Here is a 25,185-nt window from a genome sequence, read left to right as displayed (position 1 = left end):
AGAAATCACTGAAGTAGCAGAAATCGCAGAAGTAGCAGAAATCGCGGAGGTAGCAGAAATCGCAGTGGCGGAGGAATACACGACCTAGGTTCCTTAACTGCGACAAATCACAGTTAAGAATAACAGATACTGATAAGTAGCATTCACAGAAATCACTGATATCGGAAAATCGCAGTTAAGCCCATCACTACTACTCGTGACTCTTAGTTGCGACTTGTCACGGAAATCGGAGTTGGACTCGATAGCGTGTCGCAGAGATGAGCGTGACAGCGTGTTGCAGAGATGAGCGTAGTACCAACTTTGGCCAACAGATGGCACTGTTAACTGCGCTTTTTAGTTGCTACTTGCGACTTCTAGTCGCGACTTGTCACTGAAATCGCAGAAAGCAGTACGGAATTCGGCCAATAGATGGCTCACGGCGTTGAATGTGAAATGCTACTTGCGACTGCTAACTGTGACTGAAATCGCAGTTAGATTTTGTAAAGTTGTTATTGTGATATCTGTGACTTCTCAGTCACTGTGATTTCTAACAGAAACGTGATTTCCTACCCACCACTACTTCTGTGTCAGAGGACTGTTTTACTGCTTTAGATTGCCTGTCGAATCTTTGTTGCAGTTTCCTCTTCATCGTCAGTTGAGGTGGCTTATTTGGAATGTCAAACACTGTGGGTACTGCATTCCACGCGAGTTTGTTGTTGTCTGCTTTCATGAACTGGTTTTGTTCGAAATGTAGCGAACAAAACCTAGCTTATTATTCATGTAAACTGGGTCTTTCTTCATAAGGTCTTCTCGTCTGCTACTAACAAGCCATTTTCTGCTCCTAAAAGTTGTGTCTTCTTCCTGTTGTTGCTGCAATTTATTGCGCTACAAACGCTCCCGCCAGTAAAATCCATTGTATAAAACGAAATAAACAACCACTATTCTCTTTCACGATCGCGCCGAACTCACAGTGACGCACTACGCAGTGTAACCTACCGGCCGCTTGGGGCGCTGTAGGCAACAAAATCGAGGTGAAGTGTCGCGACTCGCGAGTGTTGACTGTGCTTCTATTAAGGAGGATGCTAAGTTCACCGGACTTGGATACGATGTGACGTCATTATGACGTATACACGCTACATCGAAAACGATAGGTACCGTATATCGACTATTCGACTTTTGTGAACTTTCGAAAGGTTGTGACAGGGTAGCGCTGTGCTCTGTGCCGTTCGTTTAAATGTGTTTTGCGTTCATTGCGTTTAAATCGTGTATTGTACTGTGTTTGTGTCCTGTGCGTTGTTTTTCGATTGCTCGTCTCTAATTATGTGTTCAGCATTCGAGAGACTAATGAGAGAAAAGCTGAAAGAGTTCAGCATCGATGACGACGAGCAATTGCGTGGTTATTGTGAATTTCAAGCAGAAATTGATGTACTTCTGACCCAGCTGAAGTGCGTCGGTTATTCGTACTCGGTGAGAAGAAGCACTCAGCAGCCAAAATCTTTAGATGCGTCAAGACACTAACCTTTGGTTCAGATTACATTGAGAAATCCACTTCCCCTCGTATTTCATCTCCGGTCAACGATTTTTCTTCAACAATGCCTCATATTTTTCTTTTTAAGTTCGAAATTCAATCATTCTACACACCAGTCATTACTAGACACTAAGGTACCTGTCTCTGCGTTCCGAGTGTAAAACTACTTGGAATTACGGTTGATAAAAGACTATCTTGGGATGGACATATAAATTACTTAGCTAACAAACTTGCACGAGTTCTCTTTCAGCTATATAAATTAAGAAAAAAAAGGTCAGCAAGAGTATGCTGCTACAATCTAATATGTACTGACAAGACCAATTGTATGAAACCAATTCAAAAATATTGATAATAAATAAATATTATTTTCGGCGTAAGCGTTCAATACAACAATCACACAATCTAATCTGGTCGGGACATAAGAAGACTTCACTTTTTTACGAAACCTGTTGTCCGTGGTGTTTTCAAGGCCACGGTCAGGAATATTTCTATTAATATCCAGCTCTTTTACTTTTATTTTGGCGAAATACATATACGATGCCACACTGAGCTGTTATCAGAGTCGCACGTGTCAAAATAAACCACTAGCTGACGACAGTTTAGAATCTCGAACGATCGTAAAAGTCGATAGGTGTGTTAATCGACTAAAGCGTATATACGTCATAATGACGCCACATCATATCCAGGTTGGGTGAACTTAGCATCCTCCTTCTATTAAGTGGCTAATGGCTTCACTGGTGGAAGTCTATCTTTCGTAACCTGAGTGTTCAGAATGTGAATTCATTTGCGCTCTTTGTCAAATAAATAAGTTGTGGTATACTAACAGTACGACAAAGTGTTAGAAGTTCTTTCATTTGTTCATTCATCCATCCAAGTTTGAAACCTTGCGAGTTAGTCTGTTTTTTAGTATCCTAGATTCTTATATGATCCGGGATAGTATCCAGAATGCTCTACGTTGTTGGTTTGGGGCTGAGCGATGTGAAAGATATCACAGTAAAAGGGTTAGAAGTGGTCAGAAGGGCTGATAGAGTGTACCTCGAAGCGTACACATCTATTTTGTGTGATGGGAAGGAGGCGTTAGTACGTTCAAGTTAATTGTGTTTTGAATGAAACCAGTTTTTGTTTTCTTTGTAAGTAATTGATAAAACTTTGCAGGAACAATTTTACGACCGTGACCTGATTATTGCGGATCGTGATTTAGTTGAACAACGGTCGTCCGAGATTTTGGAAGCAGCCGATGTTAAAGATGTTGCTTTTCTGGTCGTGGGCGATCCGTTCGGCGCTACAACACACACAGATTTAGTACTTCGAGCGAAAGAAGCAGGGGTTGAATGTAAAGTAATTCACAATGCTTCTATACTGTCAGCGATAGGATGCTGCGGTCTACAGGTACAGCTGTAGTAATTTCTATTTTTCTCGTATATAATGCCCTTATATGAGGATTTTCAGTGGCTCAGGTGGAGAGGAGGTTAAATGATCTTGCATATATTAATTATAAGCAAGTTGGCAATAATAACATACAACATATGTGGGAGTACGACAGTTTGTCATTGAACATAAAGATTTGTTCTGTGGTATTTTCAAAAGGCAAAAAAGAAATGCAAGGAGATTGTGAACGATACATATTGGACACCTTGTATGCACAGCTGCATATAATGTGATTTTCAAGTGACAAATTTGAACATAATACACTGTTGTTGTTGTTATTGTTGTGGTCTTCAGTCCTGAGACTGGTTTGATGCAGCTCTCCATGCTACTTTATCCTGTGCAAGCCTCTTCATCTCCCAGTACCTAATGCAGCCTACATCCTTCTGAATCTGCTTAGTGTATTCATCTGTTGGTCTCCCTCTACGATTTTTACCCTCCACATTGCCCTCCAATGCTAAATTTGTGATTCCTTGATGCCTCAAAACATGTCCTACCAACCGGTCCCTTCTTCTTGTCAAGTTGTGCCGCAAACTCTTCTACCCACTTCTATTCAATACCTCCTCATTAGTTATGTGATCTACCCATCTAATCTTCAGCATTCTTCTGTAGCACCACATTTCAATAGCTTCTATTCTCTTCTTGTCCAAACTAGTTATCGTCCATGTTTCACTTCCATACATGGCTACACTCCATACAAATACTTTCAGAAATGACTTCCTGACACTTAAATCTATACTCAATGTTAACAAATTTCTCTTCTTCAGAAACGCTTTCCTTGCCATTGCTAGTCTTCATTTTGTATCCTCTCTACTTCGACCATCATCGGTTATTTTGCTACCCAAATAGCAAAACTCCTTTACTACTTTGTGTCTCATTTCCTAATCTAATTCCCTCAGCATCACCCGACTTAATTCGGCTACATTCCATTTTCCTCAATTTGCTTTTGTTGATGTTCATCTTATACCCTCCTTTTAATACAGTGTCCATTCCGTTCAACTGCTCTTCCAAGTCTTTTGCTGTCTCTGACAGAATTACAATGTCATCGGCAAACCTTAAAGTTTTTATTTCTTCTCCATAGATTTTAATACCTACTCTGAATTTTTGTTTTGTTTCCTTCACTGCTTGCTCAATATACAGATTGAACAACATCGGGGAGAGGCTACAACCCTGTCTCACTCCCTTCCCAACCACTGCTTCCCTTTCATGGCCCTCGACTCTTATAACTGCCATCTGGTTTCTGTACAAATTGTAAATAGCCTTTCGCTCCCTGTATTTTACCCCTGCCACCTTCAGAATTTGAAAGAGAGTATTCCAGTCAACATTGTCAAAAGCTTTCTGTAAGTCTATGAATGCTAGAAACATAGATTTGCCTTTCCTTAATCTTTCTTCTAAGATAAGTTGTAGGGTCAGTATTGCCTCACGTGTTCCAACATTTCTACGGAATCCAAACTGATCTTCCCTGAGGTCGCCTTCTACCAGTTTTTCCATTCGTCTGTAAATAATTCGCGTTAGTATTTTGCAGCTGTGACTCATTAAACTGATAGATAATACACTAAGGACACACACACTATCAAGATAACGGGGCTATTCTCATACTCTATTCACTGGGGTTTTGATGTGGAAAAAAACCAGTTTACATAAACGTGACTAAAGTCACCTCGAGCAGTATCAACATGCTTCATTCAACAAGTTATAACTAATTCAGTACTCATTCTTGCCTTAATTGAACCAGTACTTCATGTTACAGGATTCATTAAACTGCTGTTAATTCATTGCAAGTTCTGCAGTGTAATTATCAAATTCCAAATGTTGGTGCTGGATAATAATTGTAGGTTAGTACACATGGTAGTAATAAGATTCACAATTTCTTCTCAAGATGATGATGATGATGATGAGGAGGAGGCTTGCTGGATCATACCCAATGTTTCGACCATGGCACAGCCAGCCATCAGGCATGTTGATGTACTCCCATAGTTGTGCATGGCAATAAGGCTTATTCTGTGATCAAAGTATTGCCTATGTGTGGCCTGGTGATCAGTATATGAATTAAAACAGCGTTGAGTGGAGTAGCATTTGCTTATAATGAATGACTTTCCACAAAAATATGTGAGTGCTGTAAAGAACGAAGTGTGGCAAGAAGTTCTTGCAAAGGTAATGGTCTGCCATACCAAAAGATATCAATTTTCTTTTAACATAAATACTGTGCACAAATTTTATATGACCAAGATGATACAATTGTGTTGATTTATGAAGTAATGTAATGAGGTTACTTGAATAGGTTGATATTTTATTATGTTGACTACTACAAACACAGTGATTGATGTTTCACCGCCAGGCCCGGCCATGGTGCCAAATGTGAGATCCTGATGGGGCCAGTGATGGCAGTGAAGATGTTAAGTAAAAGTGTTTCCCATGACTAGGCTAAATACTTATCCTAGCACATTTTCCTTCTTTATGATTTGCCTTCCCTTCTCCATCCCCTTGTCTTGATCTAGCCAGCCCAGCTCTCTGCTGGTTATTTGTTTAATTTAATTTTTTGCCTTCTCCTATTTTCTTTTCCATAACACTGGGTTACATCCAGCTTCTCAACTAGGTGTACATTGCTTATTTTACTGTTATTCCTCAATAACCTAGAACAACTGAATTTAACTTATGATGTGGCAACCTCCATGTTGAGTAATTTAAGGATTTTAGCTTGATCATCATCAGTTTTGATGGATTTTGCACTGAATATATCTAAAAGACTTGCATGAACTTGAGCTGATTTTCAGGTCCATATATAAATTGGTGTAGATCATCTTCTGCTGAAGCACTACAGTCCTTGGAGAGCCTTGACTTTATCTATTTTCCACCATACTTCTCAGTTTTTTCAACTGTTTTCTACCCTTGGACTCCCATACTGGTGAGATTTTCTATTACATCATCAATCAACTTTCTTCTAGGTCTCTTTTCACTAAGCTGCATGGGTCACACTACTCATCATTTTCTTAAATAGTATTCTATCTTCCGCCATTCCTTTCACGTGCCCTGGCCATCATATTCATTATAATTTGACAAATTTTACTATATTTCTTCCTTGTATTAATGCCTATAGCTCAGTAATATGATGTATCTTCCAGCCTTCTTCCTCCTTTATTGGACAAGAAATTTTATGTAATACCTTTAGTGCAAAGGTTCTTAAAGTATTCCTGTCATCTTTTGACCCATATGTGACAACTGTGTGAACTCGAGTGTTAATTATATACTAAGAGTTTCATCCTTTTGGAACAAGACTGGTTCTGAAGGGATGTAGATAAGCAAAGTAAGCTCTGTTCTCTGACTGCAAGATATTAAGGCCCCCAAGTAATTAAAAAAGGACAGTCCTTTGAAATACATCCTATTTATATTTATCATCATCAAATCATCCTGAATTCTTTTGTTTCTTCTCACATCTATTATTTCTTCTGCAGCATCATTAATTGTTTTTATCAATCCCGCTCCACCTTGTACCTAATCCTGCTGGAGGCTATTCATAGCTCAATTTAGTGTTAGTTGGTATTATTTTGATTTCATTGGGAGTTTTAAGTTTTTCTATATTACATTTCATCCTCGTTTCTGGTTCTGTTTTTGTTTAGCAATGGTAGTTTCTTTCTCAACCACAAAGTGATCTGAGTTACAATTTGGCCCTTTGCAGTTCTGTATGTCTATCGTTCAGGTGGATTGGCTGGGATTCACTAAAGTATGGCAAAGCTGGTTGACTATTTCAATGACTGCAGGCTTTCATGCACACAGACAAATCCTTTTGTGTGGGAAGCAGGTGCTCTTAATTATTGTGTTATTCTTTGCTGCAAATTGGCACTGTAGAACTCCTTTCTCGTTGTTTTCTTTGTGCTATGATTGTCCTCCAGAGACTTCCTGTTGTTGCTCATTATTCCCTATTTTTGTATTGGAATGACCTACTACTAACATCAAATCATTCTTAGGTACTACATAACAAACTTTTTTCAGGTCTACATAGAGCTGCTTTTATATATACATATCTCTGGTGCATGTGCATTTATTACTGATATGTTCCCAAATTTCCCTTTTATTGGCTGGCCACACACGAACAAATTTAGCAGTGGGCTAAATATATTTTCAATGGATTCTTGAACACTTGCAGTCCCTAACTGTGTGTTAGTGGAGACACGACCCTCCAACCACCTAGCCACAGACTCTGTTGCAACTTCTGAAATCTGTTGCCGACGGCCTCTAGCCTGTTGAACATGCACCACAGTCATGGGTCCATGGATAAATTGTGGAAATATGGCAATTTGCCCCCACACACAAATGGACCTGGCCTGCGGATGGATTGGTGAGACTAGATCCGACAGGCGGGGCCTGTACATTAGTGGGAAATAACAGGCTTCAGATTGCGTGGCCAAAGCCATCAGAGATACCAGCATTACAGGCCCACAGTTCTGACCCATCATAGAAATCCACTTGTGTGTGGCCAGCTGCTCCAAGTCTGCACATTCTTTTATTTATGGGTTCAATTTCTAATAAGTCTTTCCTAGTTTTCTTCACTATTATAAATCCTGTTCCAAACTGGCTGATTCTTTCCTCTGGCCCACTAGATACCAGTGAGTTCTCAGGTTTCAGTCTGCCCGATCCCATGCCTTTTTATTCCTTGTAGCTGTACATCATACACACAAACTGAATGTGAACCAACTGCACGTACAGTTACACATTACCTGGAATATAATTCACAAAATTATGAAAATCCAATTTCAGTCAATTTATTTTTTAACCAATAAACACTTTTTCATATAGCTCATTAGCAAGTAATGTTCTCTCAGAACTTTTTCTCTGTCTACTCTAATGGAAATAGCTCTTTCTCTGTGGACAAATTTGACTAAGTTATTGAGCTTAATAAATTTCCAAAATTCAATGCCAAATGTTTTAAGCCCACTTCTTTTCATGCTTTCCCTTTGCATTGTCCCAGTCAGTATTGCTTTTTTTCTGTTTCATTCCTTTGTGAAACACAAAATTCATCCAGTCTTTTTCATGGGTCAGTCCTGGGGAATTATGGTCAAAATAGGATTCCTGTATGATTTGTATATAACTTTTAATTTTTTTATCAGCTTGTGATTAAAATAATCAAAAATTGTTTCCTTGCAATCGGTTGCTACAATTCACTATGATCAGGTCCATGAAGTACATCAGTTTTCTTCATAATTGCATTTTCAACATGATGCATATTTTACTTTTTAGTGGAGACTATAATAATAGAATCTTCAACATGATGCAGATTTTGCATTTTAGGGAAGACTAGTGCTTCTTGATAAAAGCATATATGAGCATATCCAAACATAAATCACCTTGTCCATTAAGCAGCTGTTGTTCTTCTAAAGAAAGTTCTTTTAAGGTTTTGTACACAGTTAAATGGCAAACAGAATTTACAACATTTTCAAAACTACAAGAATTTAACTGGTCTACTTTAATTCCATACCACAAATTCACTTCCGACATTGCTATGACAAGTTTCAAGTCGCTACAGGCAGTAACCGTTTTTTGGAATCTTAAACTCAATGTATAGAATAATTCATGACATCAATGAAGCCGTTCAATACTGCTTCAAACACATTTTGCAAAAGAAACAGGAGTCCGGCATGAGTTAACAAACAGTATGTAAATGTACAGATAAAAGCCCAATACTTGAACAAAATTTCAGATGAGGTGGCCTTGGAACAAAAATAAGCGTTTCACGTAGATGTAAATGAGTTCTTTTCAGCACTATTAAAAATTAGAAAATCAGAGATGACAGTTTTAAGATACATGGTACCAAAGATAGGCAAAATTGGTACATTTTGGCATTTTTGGTTATATTTGGTATCTGTTAACAAAATGGTAACATGTGTAGGAAAGTTCATAATTCATTAACTTCCTGACTGCAGAGAGACACTACTCTGACAGATGGTCACGTTTCCGGTGCCCTTTAATCGCTACTTAGCTGTCATTAAAATATGGGGAAAATTTTTAAGCAAGCCTCAAAAGATTTGCCATGAGCATTGCTTTCTGATCTTCATATGTGTCTGCAGAATGAATTTTCACTCTGCAGTGGTGTGTGCGGTGATTTGAAACTTCATGGCAGATTAAAACTGTTGTGCCAGATGAGACTCAAACCCTGGATCTTTGCCTTTTCCATGCAAGTGCTCTATCAACTGAGCTATGTAAGCATGACTCGTGTTCTATCCTCACAGCTTTACATCCACCAGTACCTTTTTCCTGTCTTCAAAACTTTGTGGGTGTTCGTGTGCATATCTGTGCGACTAAAAATTCAGAAAGAAAGGAGTTTTCATCCCTTCCAGAAATGTAGACATGAGGCTATGCTAATGCTAAATCTATTACCACAACCTTAATTTTGTATTCTGCAGTCAACCAAACTGTCACTTCCGAACCTAACCTTGACTTGTATTAGGTTATCACTACAACAAAATTTCAGGGAGGGGGACTATCGCGCACTAGCCCAACTTTGACATTGGGAATTTCCTCTGTAGCAGATACCTTTAATTCATCTGCATATTCTTAAGTTTTAAGTTCTTATATAATCATGTGTCCCATTACTCTGTTTGCTTGCTTTCTGGCCTTATTTCAATGTTACATGTATCCTGTCTTGTCTGAGCCTCCTATGTTAGTTGTATGTTTTCTTCCTCTGTCCCAGTTTCTGTTTGCACATGGTTGACTGTTTTGCTGTTTTCTGCCACATTCCGGTTTTTGTGTTTGTGTATGAATTTGAAGGATGTTATCCTTGCATTATTTGTAAATGTATGCACTATTGTGTTTGATGGGTATGGAATGATGATAATTAAAAACATGATGGAGTGCAAAGTAATGCATATATGAAAAAAACCTACTAGTGAAAAATGTGTTAACGTTAGGTGTGAAATAGTGTGTCCCAGAGAGAGAGCGTGGCATCAGTACTGTAGTAATGGAACTGTTCGTAGGAAAATTCAGTTTAAAATTAAATAATAGCAAGAAAGAAATCCAATAACAGTAATTTCATTATCTTCCATAAACACTTCCATCATATGCACAGTGCTTTAGAGAGTAGTGTTTGTGATTGATAATGGTATAACTTACTATAATTTAAGCACTCACAATCTCTTAAAGGTTTTGTTTAATTGATAGGCACATAAAAAGGAACTACTCCAATATCAGTTTTAAACAATCTTTCAGTTCAGTTTTTCATGTCCTATACAGAGTTTTTCAGTATCACAGTGCTGTTACATGATGTATTCCAGTGCAGATAATGAAAGCTGGAAGTATAGTCATTGAAAATAATTGCATAACTTGAAAAGTTACAGCTGTTATCAATTTGAAGATTGGTTTTGGCATCACAGTGCTTTAGTAGGTGTGATCTTATTGGTGGTAGTATGCCTTTGCTTTCCTTAGACCTCTGTAAAACTTATCTAGCCAGTTATAGTGAGACCTACAGTGTGATATGGTCCCTGAATGCAGAGATGTTCCTGCCCTCGACTACGCCATGGTAAGGATTTCAGATCAAAAGATGAAGAGAAAAGTTGTTTGCCAAGTATTTGGTGTGCTCTAGCGTGGGCAAAGACTCCTTTAAGATGAGTAAACCATTGTTCTTTATTGCATGCACTGAAGACAGGTTTTTTTTGTATCCCCAGGTACTTGAAAGATGACGGTGAACATGATGAACAGTCTAAGATGTGTGTCTTTCATCAAGCTTTGCCATGTACTGACTATAACTATGCCTGAAATAAATCCAGAGGCTCATCTATGTTAGGGATTTCATTCTACGAATGACGATGAATTGCGCGAAGTCCCATGGTGTGAACTTCATCTCAACCCTCCACTATCACCATACACACATAAAATGTTTGAGGTTTGGGCATATTTTTTCATACTGTACCTGTGAGCCCCAACTATGTGGACTACGGAAGATAAATACAAGAGGGAACTATCTTCTGTGTGAATTAACTGCTCAGGAATGCACTCACATGGATCACCAGCCTGTCCTGCATTTGAGAAGGAGAAAGGGATGCAAAATAGAAAATGATCAACTGTTTGATATACCTAGATGATGGAAGGAAATCTAAAAGACTTCACCATTTTGTAATCTCATGTAGGTGAGTTAATATTGTGACAGTCTTTGACATAATCTAGGTAAGGTGATCAATACTTTACCTCCAAGTCCTAGTGCCATCGCCACACAAATAACTCACGTAATAGAGAAGACATCTCCTCTAGGGTCCAAAACTTAACTATCATTTAAAACCACCTGATCACTGCAGCCAGATAATCACCATTTTTCTGTGGTATCCCCGGAAGAAAGATCCCGCAATCCCTTCGAGATCCACAAAAGGCTCATACCAATGCACTTGTCTTCTGTTTCTGCATTGAAAGGAGTATAGCTGTCACATCCATGATACTTTATAAGCCACTCTTCCTCTCTTGGGTGTACTAAGGCGTGAGGAGATAGGAAAACTTGGTCATTTTAGGGTGGGTATTCATTCAGTAAAGCCTGGGATTCCAAGGCTGGTGAAGACTGTCCTGTATAATTATAAACTCTGGATGTGCTTCAGCAATTACTTTGTGCACTTTGGAGTATTGTTTGTCACAAGGATAAAGGATCTTAGGTTAACAGCCCAAATTTGAAAGTAGGTTGCAGTGGTTTTTGGTTGCCGTTAACTACTAATTCCAACCTCCTGCCTTTTACTTTACTGATTAAAATAATAGTGTGTATTTCTGCATCATTGCAAACTACCTCACCTCTGCAACTTATCCTGTACTGGCAGCTATGAAATATTCTCAAATCCAACTTTCTTCTAACCAGTAGAATGTCCTCCTTCATAGATATGAATGTATTGAGCCTTGTTGTAAAGCATGCAACTACTTCATGTACAATGCACATACAGGCATAACCCATTGACTCTTTCAGATGTACAATTAATCCAACTCTGTATAGACCTGTCAAATTAATGGTATTTTCTCTTCTGTGACATCACCCTGTCATGGTCTTACACTATGTGATCAAAAGTATCCAGACATCTGGCTGAAAATGACTTTAATGTTCGTGGCGCCCTCCATCGGTACTGATGGAATTCGATATAGTGTTGGCCCACCCTTAGCCGTGATGACAGCTTCCACGCTCACAGGCATATGTTCAATCAGGTACTGGAAGGTTTCTTGGGTAATGGCAGCCCATTCTTCACAGATTACTGCACTGAGAAGATGTCAGTCGGTGAGGCCTGTCATGAAGTTGGCATTCCAAAGCATCCCAAAGGTGTTCTATAGGATTCAGGTCAGGATTCTGTACAGGCCAGCCCATTACAGGGATGCTATTGTTGTGTAACCACTCCACCACAAGCCGTGCATTATGAACAGGTTCTCGGTCGTGTTGAAAGATTCAATTGCCATTTCCGAATTGATCTTCAACAGTGGGAAGCAAGAAGGTGCTTAAAACATCAGTGTAGGCCTGTGCTGTGATAGTGCTATGCAAAACAACAAGGGGTGCAAGCACCCTCCATGAAAAACATGACCACGTCATAATACCACCACCTCCGAATTTTACAGTTGGCACTACACAGGCTGGCAGATGATGTTCACCGGGCATTTGCCATACTCACACCCTGCCATCGGATTGCCTCATTGTGTACGCTGATTCGTCACTCTGCACAACGTTTTTCCACTGTTCAATCGTTCAATGTTTACGCTCCTTACACCAAGCGAGGTGTCGTTTGGCGTTTACCGGCATGATATGTGGCTTGTGAGCAGCCGCTTGACCATAAAATCCAAGCTTTCTCGCCTCCCACCTAACTGTCATAGACTTGCAGTGGATCCTAATGTAGTTTGGAATTCCTGTGTGATGGTCTGGATAGATGTCTACCTATTACACATTATGACCCTCTGCAACTGTCAGAGGTCTCTGTCAGTCAGCAGACAAGGTCATCCTGTATGCTTTCATACTGTACGTGTCCCTTCATGTTTCCACTTCAGTGTCACATTGGAAACAGTGGACTTAGGGATGTTTAGGAGTGTGGAAATCTCGCATGTGGGTGTATGACACAAGAGACTCCAAATCACCTCACCACGTTTGAAGTCTGTGAGTTCTGCGGAGCACCCCATTCTGCTCTCTCAGGATGTCTAATGATTACTGAGGTCTCTGATATGGAGTACCTGGCAGTAGGTGGCAGCACAATGCACCTGATATGAAAAAAATATGTTTGTGGAGGTGTCCAGATACTTTTGATCACATAGTGTATGTATTCCATGGCACACAGCACATCTCATACGTGGGACATTGCAAAAACTGCTCCTGTAGTCCCATCTTAAACTCATGTGGCATCCATCTGCATCAGAATACCGTACATGCACAAATAGCAAAAACTCTCAAACAGTGTGTCCTTCTGAATTACTTAACTAAAATAAAGAATACTTACATGGGTAGCACTCATCATTCGTTGATGTTGTCCAACACATCACTTTCATTGAGTGATACATTATAACACATATCTCTCTCCTTAGGCAAATGATTTGGAAAATTGAAAACCATTGACATGTGCCTTTTATACTAAATGTTGTTTCATGTTATTCAATTTTAAAGTCTTAAATCACTACATAGTCATTCCATTTCTTATTCCTTACATTTGAATCACCCACAAGGAATTGTTAGTGACTGTTGTCATGTAACTGACATGGAATTATTTCTGTCAGATTGCATGAACATGTCAACCAGGTAAATCCCTCATTTGATATGCACCGAATGAGGTGGTGCAGTGGTTAGCACACTGGACTCGCATTTGGGAGAACGACGGTTCAAACCTGTGTCCAGCCATCCTGATTTAGGAGTGAGGTGGTGCAGTGGTTAGCAAGCACATTGGACTCACATTCAGGAGGACAATGGTTCAAACCCGTGTCCAGCCATCCTGATTTAGGTTTTCCGTGATTTCCCTAAATCACTTCAGGCAAATGTTGGAATGGTTCCTTTGAAGGGGAACAGCAACTTCCTTCCCCATCCTTTCCTAATCTGATGGGACCCATGACCTCACTGTTTGGTCCCCTCCCCCAAATCAATCACCAGCCATTTGATATCCATATCATCCACTATTTCTTTATACTGGGTGATCAAAAAGTCAGTATAAATTTGAAAACTGAATAAATCACGGAATACTGTAGATAGAGAGGTACAAATTGACACACATGCTTGGAATGACATGGGGTTTTATTAGAACAAAAAAAATACAAATGTTCAAAAAATGTCCGACAGATGGCACTTCATCTGGTCAGAATAGCAATAATTAGCATAACAAAGTAAGACAAAGCAAAGATGATGTTCTTTACAGGAAACGCTCAGGATGTTGTCTTTCAGTATCCCTAAAGATGTCGGTCGATCACGATACACTTGCGACTTCAGGTAACCCCAAAGCCAATAATCGCACGGACTGAGGTCTGGGGACCTGGGAAGCCAAGCATGGCGAAAGTGGCGGCTGAGCACACTATCATTACCAAACGACGCGCGCAAGAGATCTTTCAAGCGTCTAGCAATATGGGGTGGTTTTTTTTGCTTCTAATAAAACCCCATGTCATTCCAAGCATGTGTGTCAATTTTTACCCCTCTATCTACATTATTCCGTGGTTTATTAAGTTTTCAAATTTATACTGACTTTTTGATCACTCGGTATGTATGGACTAGCCACAAAGAGGACTGTCAAACATTTCACAGCTCTATGATTCCAGATAAAGCACGGTTTAAACAGAGTTTGAAAGACTTTTTGATAGGCAACTCCTTCTACTCCATAGATGAATATCTTATTAGAGACTGGTAAGCCAGCTTACGAAGGAATATCTCTTAGATTTCAGTTTTGATAGCACTTGGTCACAAGGGTCACAATTAGGTATTTTGTGTTTGATAAATTTATTAATAGTGCATAACAATATTTCATTCTGACTGTGTTAATTCTGTAAATATTAGCTGTTCCAGTTTACCGCATTGTATTCACCTATTTCGACAGTCTCCTGACAGATGATCAGGGTACTAAGTATTATATTCAAATGTTTTATGTTATACTTTCCAACATGTTGCACACCCAAGCGAATCGTCTCATTTTTTGGGTCTGTGGAACGAAAAATGAATCTAATCTCTAATCTAATCTAGTTTAAATTATCATCTCTTCAGTTACGCAAGAATATTCATCACACTCAATACCAAATATCCTCTCCTGTTAACCAATTTAGTATTACCTTAACTTCATCTGGTTAATAAATTTCCAAAATAAATTAGGCCTTGTTATCTGTACCTCTTACTTGGTTTCACCTTCCCTTTTAATAAGCTAAGAAGGGGGGAAAAAAAACATATTTACAAGTCAAGCTAGCCTCTTCTACCAATTTTTATGGACCCAACCATGTAGATTTAGGGTTCCAAAGAGAGTATAAATTCCCATAGTCCAAAACTCATATGCATACTATGCATATATAAGGTGCCAAGGAGATCCAAGTATCTTTTTTCAATTAACTAGTTTTTCACCAGACATGTCTGGAATGCATCACGGCAGATATCTGTTGTATGATTACCACAAACCAGAGGAGTCATGCACTGAGGTAACAAATGTCATGAGATACCTCCTAGTATTGTATTTTTTGGACTGTGAGATGCACATTAATTTGTAAGCAATTTTTTTAAAAAAAAATAACGTTTTTACCATTTTTATTATTACACTGCAAAACCAGACTAAAACAAAATTCGTTGTTTATAAAACTGAACTGACCTTTAAAAGCCTGAAAGTGTCATCTGAACTTACTCCTCCTCCTCCTCCTCCTCCTCATCATCATCATCATCATCATCATCATCATCATCATCGTTGTCCTCTTCATATATAAGATGGTCTTCACTGCCATCAAGAGTGTTACTTATGCTGAACTTCTTAAAACATTTAACAATAATGTTGTCTTTCACTCTAGAAAATGTCTGTTCTATCCTCTGACTCACTTGTTTGATTGTAGGTAATTTGAGAGCTGCTTTTGGCATGAATTCATGTTGTGTTTCATCCAACATCCCTTTTTTCCTTTCGTCTCCCGTATACACTTTAAATAGTTTATTTATCAAGACATCAAGAGGTTGCAATTGTGAAGTAAGTCCTCCCAGAATACAGATTGCCAGATAGAGATAGGTTTCCCATGGCATTGAATTTATGGCCATTTTTAAAACTGGAAGTAATTTTAAGTCAAACACGGGACATTTTTATATTAATTTTGAGTATAAGACTTCTGAATTTTGGCGGCAACTTTTCAAAGAAAAAGGTAAGTCTTATAGTCCATAAATACGGTATTGTGTCGGACCACCTTTTGCCCACTACAGTGCAGCAACTTGACATGGCATGACTCAACAAGTCCTTGGAAGTCCAGTGCAGAAGTATTGAACCATGCTGCCTCTACAGACATCCATGATTGCGAAAGTGCTGCCAGTGCTAGATTTTGTGTATGAACTGATCTCTAGGTTACGTTCCATAAATGTCTCGTAGGATTCATGTAAGGTGATCTGGGTCACCAAATCATTAGCTTGAATTGTCCATAATATTCTTCAAACGAGTCGTGAAGAGTTGTGACCCGGTGACATGGGACATTGTGATCAATAAAAATTTATTGTTTTTTGGGAACATGAAGTCCATGAATGGCTCCAAATGGTCTTCAAACAGCTGAACATAATTTTCAGCCATTGATTTTGTAATCTCTCTGCTCTTTCCTATTTCAAGCTATTGTTGACAATAAGCAAAGTCTTTTCTGAAGATTTGAGAGGAGTAAGATTACAATAAACTTTTTAGTTTACTTATCTTTTCTTGTAGAGTTGGCTCCAGTTATTCTTGTCTAGGTGTCTGATTCTTGAAGCTGAAATTCTCATGTTTTAGGTCCTCGTGTTTGACTTGATCTACATAATTTTGAAGATTGTTGATGCAGAATTTTTGTTTTTACATTAGTATAGTTTGTCACATTTTAGTATATCATACAGTCTTTTTAATGTTCACTTTAACAAAGTCGAAATTACATTGTTGCCCAAAATACAAAAATTTGTCCAATCACATCAGAGGCATGCTTACTACTACTTCACTCTCTGTGGTAATAATCATATTCCAACGGGTTTACAGTTTTCTTGACAAATGAATTTCTATTAATTTTGATTATTATTTCATAAATGAATCCAGAAATAAACAGAAATTTTAAGTGTTCCACACAATTCATAATTTCAAATTGTTTCGTTAAAAAAAAAAAAAAACTATTGTAACTGTACGTTCAGAGCTAGTGCTTATTGCTAGTGATATCCAGAAATAAAGTAAACCCTTTTCATAAATTTTAGCTTGAAATATAACATATTGTATATAAAATTATATGGATGTTTTCAGAAAAGCAGCAGAGATAAATAATGATGGTATCGACAACTACTGTATCGTTACAATATCCCCCTATAATGTTTGCCACCCCCATGAACCATAGACCTTGCCGTTGGTGGGGAGGCTTGCGTGCCTCAGCGATACAGATAGCCGTACCGTAAGTGCAACCACAACGGAGGGGTATCTGTTGAGAGGCCAGACAAACGTATGGTTCCTGAAGAGGGGCAGCAGCCTTTTCAGTAGTTGCAGGGGCAACAATCTGGATGATTGACTGATCTGGCCTTGTAACACTAACCTAAACGGCCTTGCTGTGCTGGTACTGCGCATGGCTGAAAGCAAGGGGAAACTACGGCCGTAATTTTTCCCGAGGGCATGCAGCTTTACTGTATAGATAAATGATGATGGCGTCCTCTTGGGTAAAATATTCCGGAGGTAAAATAGTCCCCCATTCGGATCTCTGGGCGGGGACTACTCAGGAGGACGTCGTTATCAGGAGAAAGAAAACTGGCATTCTACGGATTGGAGCGTGGAATGTCAGATCCCTTAATCGGGCAGGTAGGTTAGAAAATTTAAAAAGGGAAATGGATAGGTTAAAGTTAGATATAGTGGGAATTAGTGAAGTTCAGTGGCAGGAGGAACAAGACTTTTGGTCAGGTGAATGCAGGGTTATAAATACAAAATCAAATAGGGGTAATGCAGGAGTAGGTGTAATAATGAATAAAACAATAGGAATGCGGGTAAGCTACTACAAACAGCACAGCGAACGCATTGTTGTGGCCAAGATACACACGAAGCCCACACCTATGACAGTAGTACAAGTCTATATGCCAACTAGCTCTGCAGATGACGAAGAAATTGAAGAAATGTATGATGAAATAAAAGAAATTATTCAGGTAGTGAAGGGAGACGAAAATTTGATAGTCATGGGTGACTGGAATTCGGTAGTAGGAAAAGGGAGAGAAGGAAACGTAGTAGGTGAATATGGATTGGGGGTAAGAAATGAAAGAGGAAGCCGCCTGGTGGAATTTTGCACAGAGCACAATTTAATTATAGCTAACACTTGGTTCAAGAATCATAAAAGAAGGTTTTATACATGGAAGAAGCCTGGAGATACTGACAGGTTTCAGATAGATTATATAATTGTAAGACAGAGATTTAGGTACCAGATTTTAAATTGTAAGACATTTCCAGGGGCAAATGTGGATTCTGACCACAATCTATTGGTTATGAACTGTAGATTAAAACTGAAGGAACTGCAAAAAGTTGGGAATTCAAGGAGATGGGACCTGGATAAACTGACTAAACCAGAGGTTGTACAGAGTTTCAGGGAGAACATAAGGGAACAATTGACAAGAATGGGGGAAAGAAATAAAGTAGAAGAAGAATGGGTAGCTTTTAGGATGAAGTAGTGAAGGCAGCAGAGGATCAAGTACGTAAAGAGATGAGGGCTAATAGTAATCCCTGGGTGACAGAAGAAATATTGAATTTAATTGACGAAATGAGAAAATATAAAAATGCAGTATATGAAGCAGGCCAAAAGGAATACAAATGTCTCGCCAGGAAGTGCAAAATGGCTAAGCAGGCACGGCTAGAGGACAAATGTAAGGATGTAGAGGCTTATATCACTAGAGGTGAGATAGATACTGCCTACAGGAAAATTAGAGACCTGTGGAGAAAAGATATAAACTTGTATGAATATCAAGAGCTCAGATAGAAACCCAGTTCTAAGCAAAGAAGGGAAAGCAGAAAGGTGGAAGGAGTATATAGAGGGTCTATACAAGGGCGATGTACTTGAGGACAACATTATGGAAATGGAAAAGGATGTAGATGAAGATGAAATGGGAGATATGATTCTGCATGAAGAGTTTGACAGAGCACTGAAATACCTGAGTCGAAACAAGGCCCCGGGAGTAGACAACATTCCATTAGAACTACTGACAGCCTTGGGAGAGCCAGTCCTAACAAAACCCTACCATCTGGTGAGCAAAATGCATGAGACAGGCGAAATACCCTCAGACTTCAAGAAGAATACAATAATTCCAACCCCAAAGAAAGCAGGCGTTGACAGATGTGTAAATTACCGAACTATCAGTTTAATAAGTCACGGCTACAAAATACTAATGCGAATTCTTTACAGACGAATGGAAAAACTGGTAGAAGCCGACGTTGGGGAAGATTAGTTTGCATTCCGTAGAAATATGAGAACACGTGAGGCAATACTGACCCTATGACTTATTTTAGCAGCTAGATTAAGGAAAGGCAAACCTTCGTTTCTAGCATTTGTAGACTTAGAGAAAGCTTTTGACAATGTTGACTGGAATACTCTCTTTCAAATTCTGAAGGTGGCAGGGGTAAAATACAGGGAGCGAAAGGCTATTTACAATTTGTACAGAAACCAGATGGCAGTTATAAGAGTCGAGGGGTATGAAAGGGAAGCAGTGGTTGGGAAGGGAGTGAGACAGGGTTGTAGGCTATCCCCGATGTTTTTCAATCTGTATGTTGAGCAAGCAGTAAAGGAAACAAAAGAAAAATTCGGAGTAGGTATTAAAAGCCATGGAGAAGAAATAAAAACATTGAGGTTTGCCAATGACATTGTAATTCTGTCAGAGACGGCAAGAGACTTGGAAGAGCAGTTGAACGGAATGGACAGTGTCTTGAAAGGAGGATATAAGATGAACATCAACAAAAGCAAAACGAGGATAATGGAATGTAGTCGAATTAAGTCGGGTGATGCTGAGGGAATTAGATTAAGAAATGAGACACTTAAGGTAGTAAAGGAGTTTTGCTATTTGGGGAGCAAAATAACTGATGATGGTCGAAGTAGAGAGGATATAAAATGAAGACTGGCAATGGCAAGGAAAGTGTTTCTGAAGAAGAGAAATCTGTTAAGGGAATAGATTTAAGTGTCAGGAAATCATTTCTGAAAGTATATGCATGGAGTGTAGCCATGTATGGAAGTGAAACGTGGACGATAACTAGTTTGGACAAGAAGAGAATAGAAGCTTTCGAAATGTGGTGCTACAGAAGAATGCTGAAGATTAGATGGGTAGATCACATAACTAATGAGGAGGTACTGAATAGGATTGGAGAGAAGAGGAGTTTGTGGCTCAACTTGACTAGAAGAAGGGATCGGTTAGTAGGACATGTTCTGAGGCATCAAAGGATCACACATTTAGTAGTGGAGGGCAGCGTGGAGTGTAAAAATCGTAGAGGGAGACCGAGAGATGAATACACTAAACAGATTCAGAAGGATGTAGGCTGCAGTAGGTACTGGGAGACGAAGGAGCTTGCACAGGATAGAATAGCGTGGAGAGCTGCATTAAACCAGTCTCAGGACTGAAGATCACAACCACAACAAGGGTTGCCAAATGGTGTACAAAATGATGCCAAAAGATAGAATACAGGTGTATAGAAGTATCTAATATATAACATATTACAGAAAATGTAAGAAAAATATCTACTATAGAAGTCATCATTTGTACATATATGAGGACATGGCATTCAGATTTTCACATGTGTGGAATATTCTGTCTCAAGACAAATGATAGAAAGTCGAATCATCAACATTACAGTGCTAAGATATAGAAATATGTGCAGAGGCAATGTAAATTACTAGAATTACAAATTGGAGGTTTATGTCTATAAACTCGCATCTTCAAAAGCATCAAAAGTGAGAGAGAAAAAAAGAAAAATACAGAGACGAAGTGTACGACGAGTGAGCTGATACGTCTGCTTGTGTCTGTATATGTGTGGATGGATATGTGTGTGTGTGCGAGTGTATACCCGTCCTTTTTTCCCCCTGAGGTAAGTCTTACCGCTCCCAGGATTGGAATGACTCCTTACCCTCTCCCTTAACACCCACATCCTTTCGTCTTTCCCTCTCCTTCCCTCTTTCCTGATGAAGCAACCATTGGTTGCGAAAGCTTGAATTTTGTGTGTATGTTTGTGTGTCTATCAACCTGCCAGCGCTTTCGTTTGGTAAGTCACATCATCTTTGTTTTTTTATATATATATATATATATATATATATATATATAGACACACACACACACACACACACACACACACACACACACACTGAGTGAGTGTTGAGATGAGAACATTCAGTGAAATGAATGACTATTAACTGATTAACTGAACAGAGCCTCATTTTATCATATTCTGATAATTATTTACAACATGGTTCATAGAATATACTCCTGAAATTTTTAAGTTTTCACATTTCTGTGTTGAACATAACAAATCATCAGTCATAGGACATCAACCTTCCACAGCATTATTTAAAGTTACATGATGTATTGGGAAGCTAATCCCCCTGCTTGAAAAACATACAATTATGTGGAATAACACTGTCCATAGCGGTGAATTCTTTTCTTAAAAAAAATAGTTCCTTGAAATTTATATAAATACAAGAATTTTGCATATAGGATAATTTCTTGGCTAACTATTTACAAATTTCAGGCACAAGACTGATTTATTTGACAAATACTTGAGTACATTACTCAGCCCTACGATCTCTTTGTAAGTAGAATGGACCAGCAAGGGTGCAGCCATACAAGAGTGTGGGAGTGGATCCACCCACATCTTTCAGTTTCCTCCCTAGATTTCTTTTCACACAGTCCAACGGATAGGTAACTTCCTGTCTAGCTTTCACATCGAATCCTGAAACATTGTATTGTGTACTAAGTATGCAGTTCAGTACCTCCCTCACATCATGCAGCATGTGTTTTGCCTACCTAAAAAAAAAGAAAAAGAAAAAAAAAAGTATAATGGCTCACTTCAGAATGGATTAAAAACTGTTCACATATATGATACATTAATAAACAGAGCTAAATGCAACGAAAAAATGAACTATTAAGGTAATATACAGAGATATACTAAAGGTGTCTCAAGTAACATCTATTTATCTATTAGCAGATTAGAAGAAATATGTACCCAAGCGAGGCAAGTTGGACTGTGCTGATGCAGCATCCGACAAATGCCTACAAAATGAGGTATGGACCACAGTCTACAATGTACTGACATAAGAATTCTGTGTTTAACTTATATATGTGTTTGGTTTGCGCATAAGAAACTTTAAGATTACTGTTCCTAATATGTACAGTACACATGAATAAAACAAGTTTTCACTCAAGTTACCATGACTTTATCCAAAAGAGTTCATGAAAATTAAATTTCATTGTTCTCTGCAGAGTACACAGAAAATCTACCCATTTAGTCACATGGCATATATGTATCAATTTCTAAAGCACAAATCTATTACAAAATGGAATTATATAGTTGTATGAACCTGCAAATATACCGTATATTTTCTTTGACTAGTGATCACTAAGCATTCATGTTCAATGGTCTTGTCTTCTATATTAAAAGTTAAAAGTAACCTGAGATTTTACCAGTTTGCTTTGCTTACCTGTAGCTCCTCTTTATCTTTACACCCACAACAGGCATTTCCACAAAATTCTTGCTTTACTGGTTCTTGTCTCTAAATTGTTCAGATATACCACAAATTGGGCTACCTGTATCAATCAAACAGTTACCTTCCCACTGATCAATCGTAATTTAAATGTGAGGACACCCAAAATCTGAATCATCCTCACTGTTGTCAGACACTTAATACAAAAGATCACTTTAAATTTCATCAAATGCTGTCTTCTAAAGCTTTTATCAACTTTACAGGTATCATAACATTACTTTGATTGCTCATGTTATCGGGTAAAGATTGAACACAGTGAGTAGATTCCATGGCACAACTAACATCACTTGTTACACAAGGAACACACAGCACATTACTGTCGAAATTATGCTTCCTGCTTAGATCCTCTTTCACTTCATTCCACCAATTGGGATACAAATTCTGCCTAACCACAGCTAACTTATTCCAGAATGCACCTTTATCTATATTGTCAACAATCTGGTCCCAAACTAACTTCAAAGAGTTTTCACCTTTATTCTCTAGGCTCACAGATACCCGACGTTTACTATTTGGGTCATTACTCTGCATGACATTAATGAAAAACTGTTTTGACTGGACTGGTATTCCATGACCCTCACTTACATCACTTACCTTACCTCTATTGTCAACATCATTTACAAATAACTCTGAAACTTCATTATTCTTAAACATCACAAATAGCTGATACTCATCGTCATAATATTCCTCCAAAATTACTTCAACAACAACCTCACTATCAATACAAGTTTCATCTCTATCGAAGTCACTTACCGCACCTACATTCATTTGCAGTAAGCCACCATTCTCAAACTTCCCAAACTTAGTTACTTCGAAGCTCTCATTCATATCTTCACCAAAAATATCACCTAGTTCAGATCCAATAGAGTCATCACGTGATTTACGTATATCTGTTTCCTGACAAAGAAAAAAAATCATTAGTACATACTACATCAAAATCCTCACTACTCTCATTCTGGTCTGTGATTATCATCTACATCACCATAATTAAACATAATATCCAAAAACTTTTGATCAAAATGTACATGAGAAATCTGATATTCCTCCTGTTCAATTTCAGATAGATGTGCCATACCATTGACACTGTTATTATTGTCTAATTGCAAGTGTAACTTAAGGGTCCTGTGCTTGTTACATTTCCTCACCCAAATCCATTGGACCTTCATTGATGGGAACTGCTGTTTCCTGAGTAGTTACTTCTGTGGTTGTTTCTTCTATTAAAATGCCCATGGTTGTCTCCTTTATTCCTACCCTGCTGATGTTCAGAATTTCTCTCTCTATTGAAGTTTTGATCCTGCTAGAAGTTACCATTATCTCTGTTTGTGTGATTACTCTCATTGTGATTACTATCATTCTGAATATTATGGTACATACTTCTTTCTACTGCTCTATTCAGCCTGTCAACATATCATAAAAATTGTTCAAGACAATCATCAGGTCCATGTTCTAAATCCCATTGCGATCTTTCTGGTAATCAACTTTTAAGTGCATCAGTCAAGGTCATTTCGTCAAACGGTTTGTCAAGGTGCGCTAATTTGTTAAGTTAGTTTTTAAAATACTCTTTCAAAATGCCATCCCTATTTCTATTATTAGGATCATTTAAAAAATCCACTTTTGATTCTCCCCTGTTCAGCTTCAGACAAACATTTGTTTAAAAAACTTTTCTCAAAACTCTGATATGTTTACCCACTGACTTAAATTTAAATTTACCCATGATGGAAAATCACCTTCAAGAAATCTTCCAACAAGTTTAATTTTTTGGTTGTCATCAATGCCTGACACAGAACTATTTCTGCAGTGGTGCAGAAAATCCGCTGGATGTAAATTATCTGAGGGAAAACTTTTGATAGGAGTGTTAGACCATGCAATACCATTGTTTGCACACAGATTTTTGTGAATGCAAATTTACTGAACTGCTGAAATTTTTTCTGATCCAAAACAGTTACATTAATTTGAATATTGTTTTCTACATTTAAAATTTTTTAGTTTAAACTGCCGATATTTTTTTTTCCCACTACATCCCTCTGTTCAACTCTGATGTCATCAGCATTCTTTGACTGTTTCACTGACTCAGCTACAAACTCATTTTACAAAAACATAAATTTATTTTCTAAAACATCAACTTTTCCATTCACACTTTTGAACCCCTCTGACAACCCATTTTTTAACTCTGAAACTTGATTACTAAGTTGACCTATCTGATCTTGTACTCTTCTACCGTATTTTCCTTCGCCGTCGGCGTTGTCGTGGTTGCCGTGAGACACCGTTATACCAAGAGGAAAGGCGCGTCAATCTTAGAGCATGAGATATGATGACCTTAAGCCATTGACAACACACAACGGTCACGGTAGCACCTGATTCCAGAATAGCTGCAGTAGTTAAGATCTACGAACTATCCCCTGTTGACCAGG

General features: G+C 38.4%; 1 protein-coding gene across 3 annotated transcripts in view; it reads left to right on the top strand.

Annotated features, from left to right (window-relative positions):
- The first annotated feature begins 2,202 nt into the window (after positions 1-2,202).
- The window catches only part of LOC126480770 (diphthine methyl ester synthase), an 82,195-nt gene continuing 59,212 nt past the window's right edge, over positions 2,203-25,185 (top strand). For all 3 annotated transcript variants that reach the window (XM_050104069.1, XM_050104068.1, XM_050104067.1), the window contains exons 1-2: positions 2,203-2,587; positions 2,663-2,896. In XM_050104069.1, coding sequence (XP_049960026.1) covers positions 2,453-2,587; positions 2,663-2,896 — 369 coding nt within the window. In that variant the 5' untranslated portion in view covers positions 2,203-2,452. The remainder of the gene's footprint in view (positions 2,588-2,662; positions 2,897-25,185) is intronic.

Source organism: Schistocerca serialis, chromosome 5 (assembly GCF_023864345.2).
Source record: "Schistocerca serialis cubense isolate TAMUIC-IGC-003099 chromosome 5, iqSchSeri2.2, whole genome shotgun sequence".
Lineage (NCBI taxonomy): Eukaryota > Metazoa > Arthropoda > Insecta > Orthoptera > Acrididae > Schistocerca > Schistocerca serialis.
This window is presented reverse-complemented; position numbering and strand designations above follow the sequence as displayed.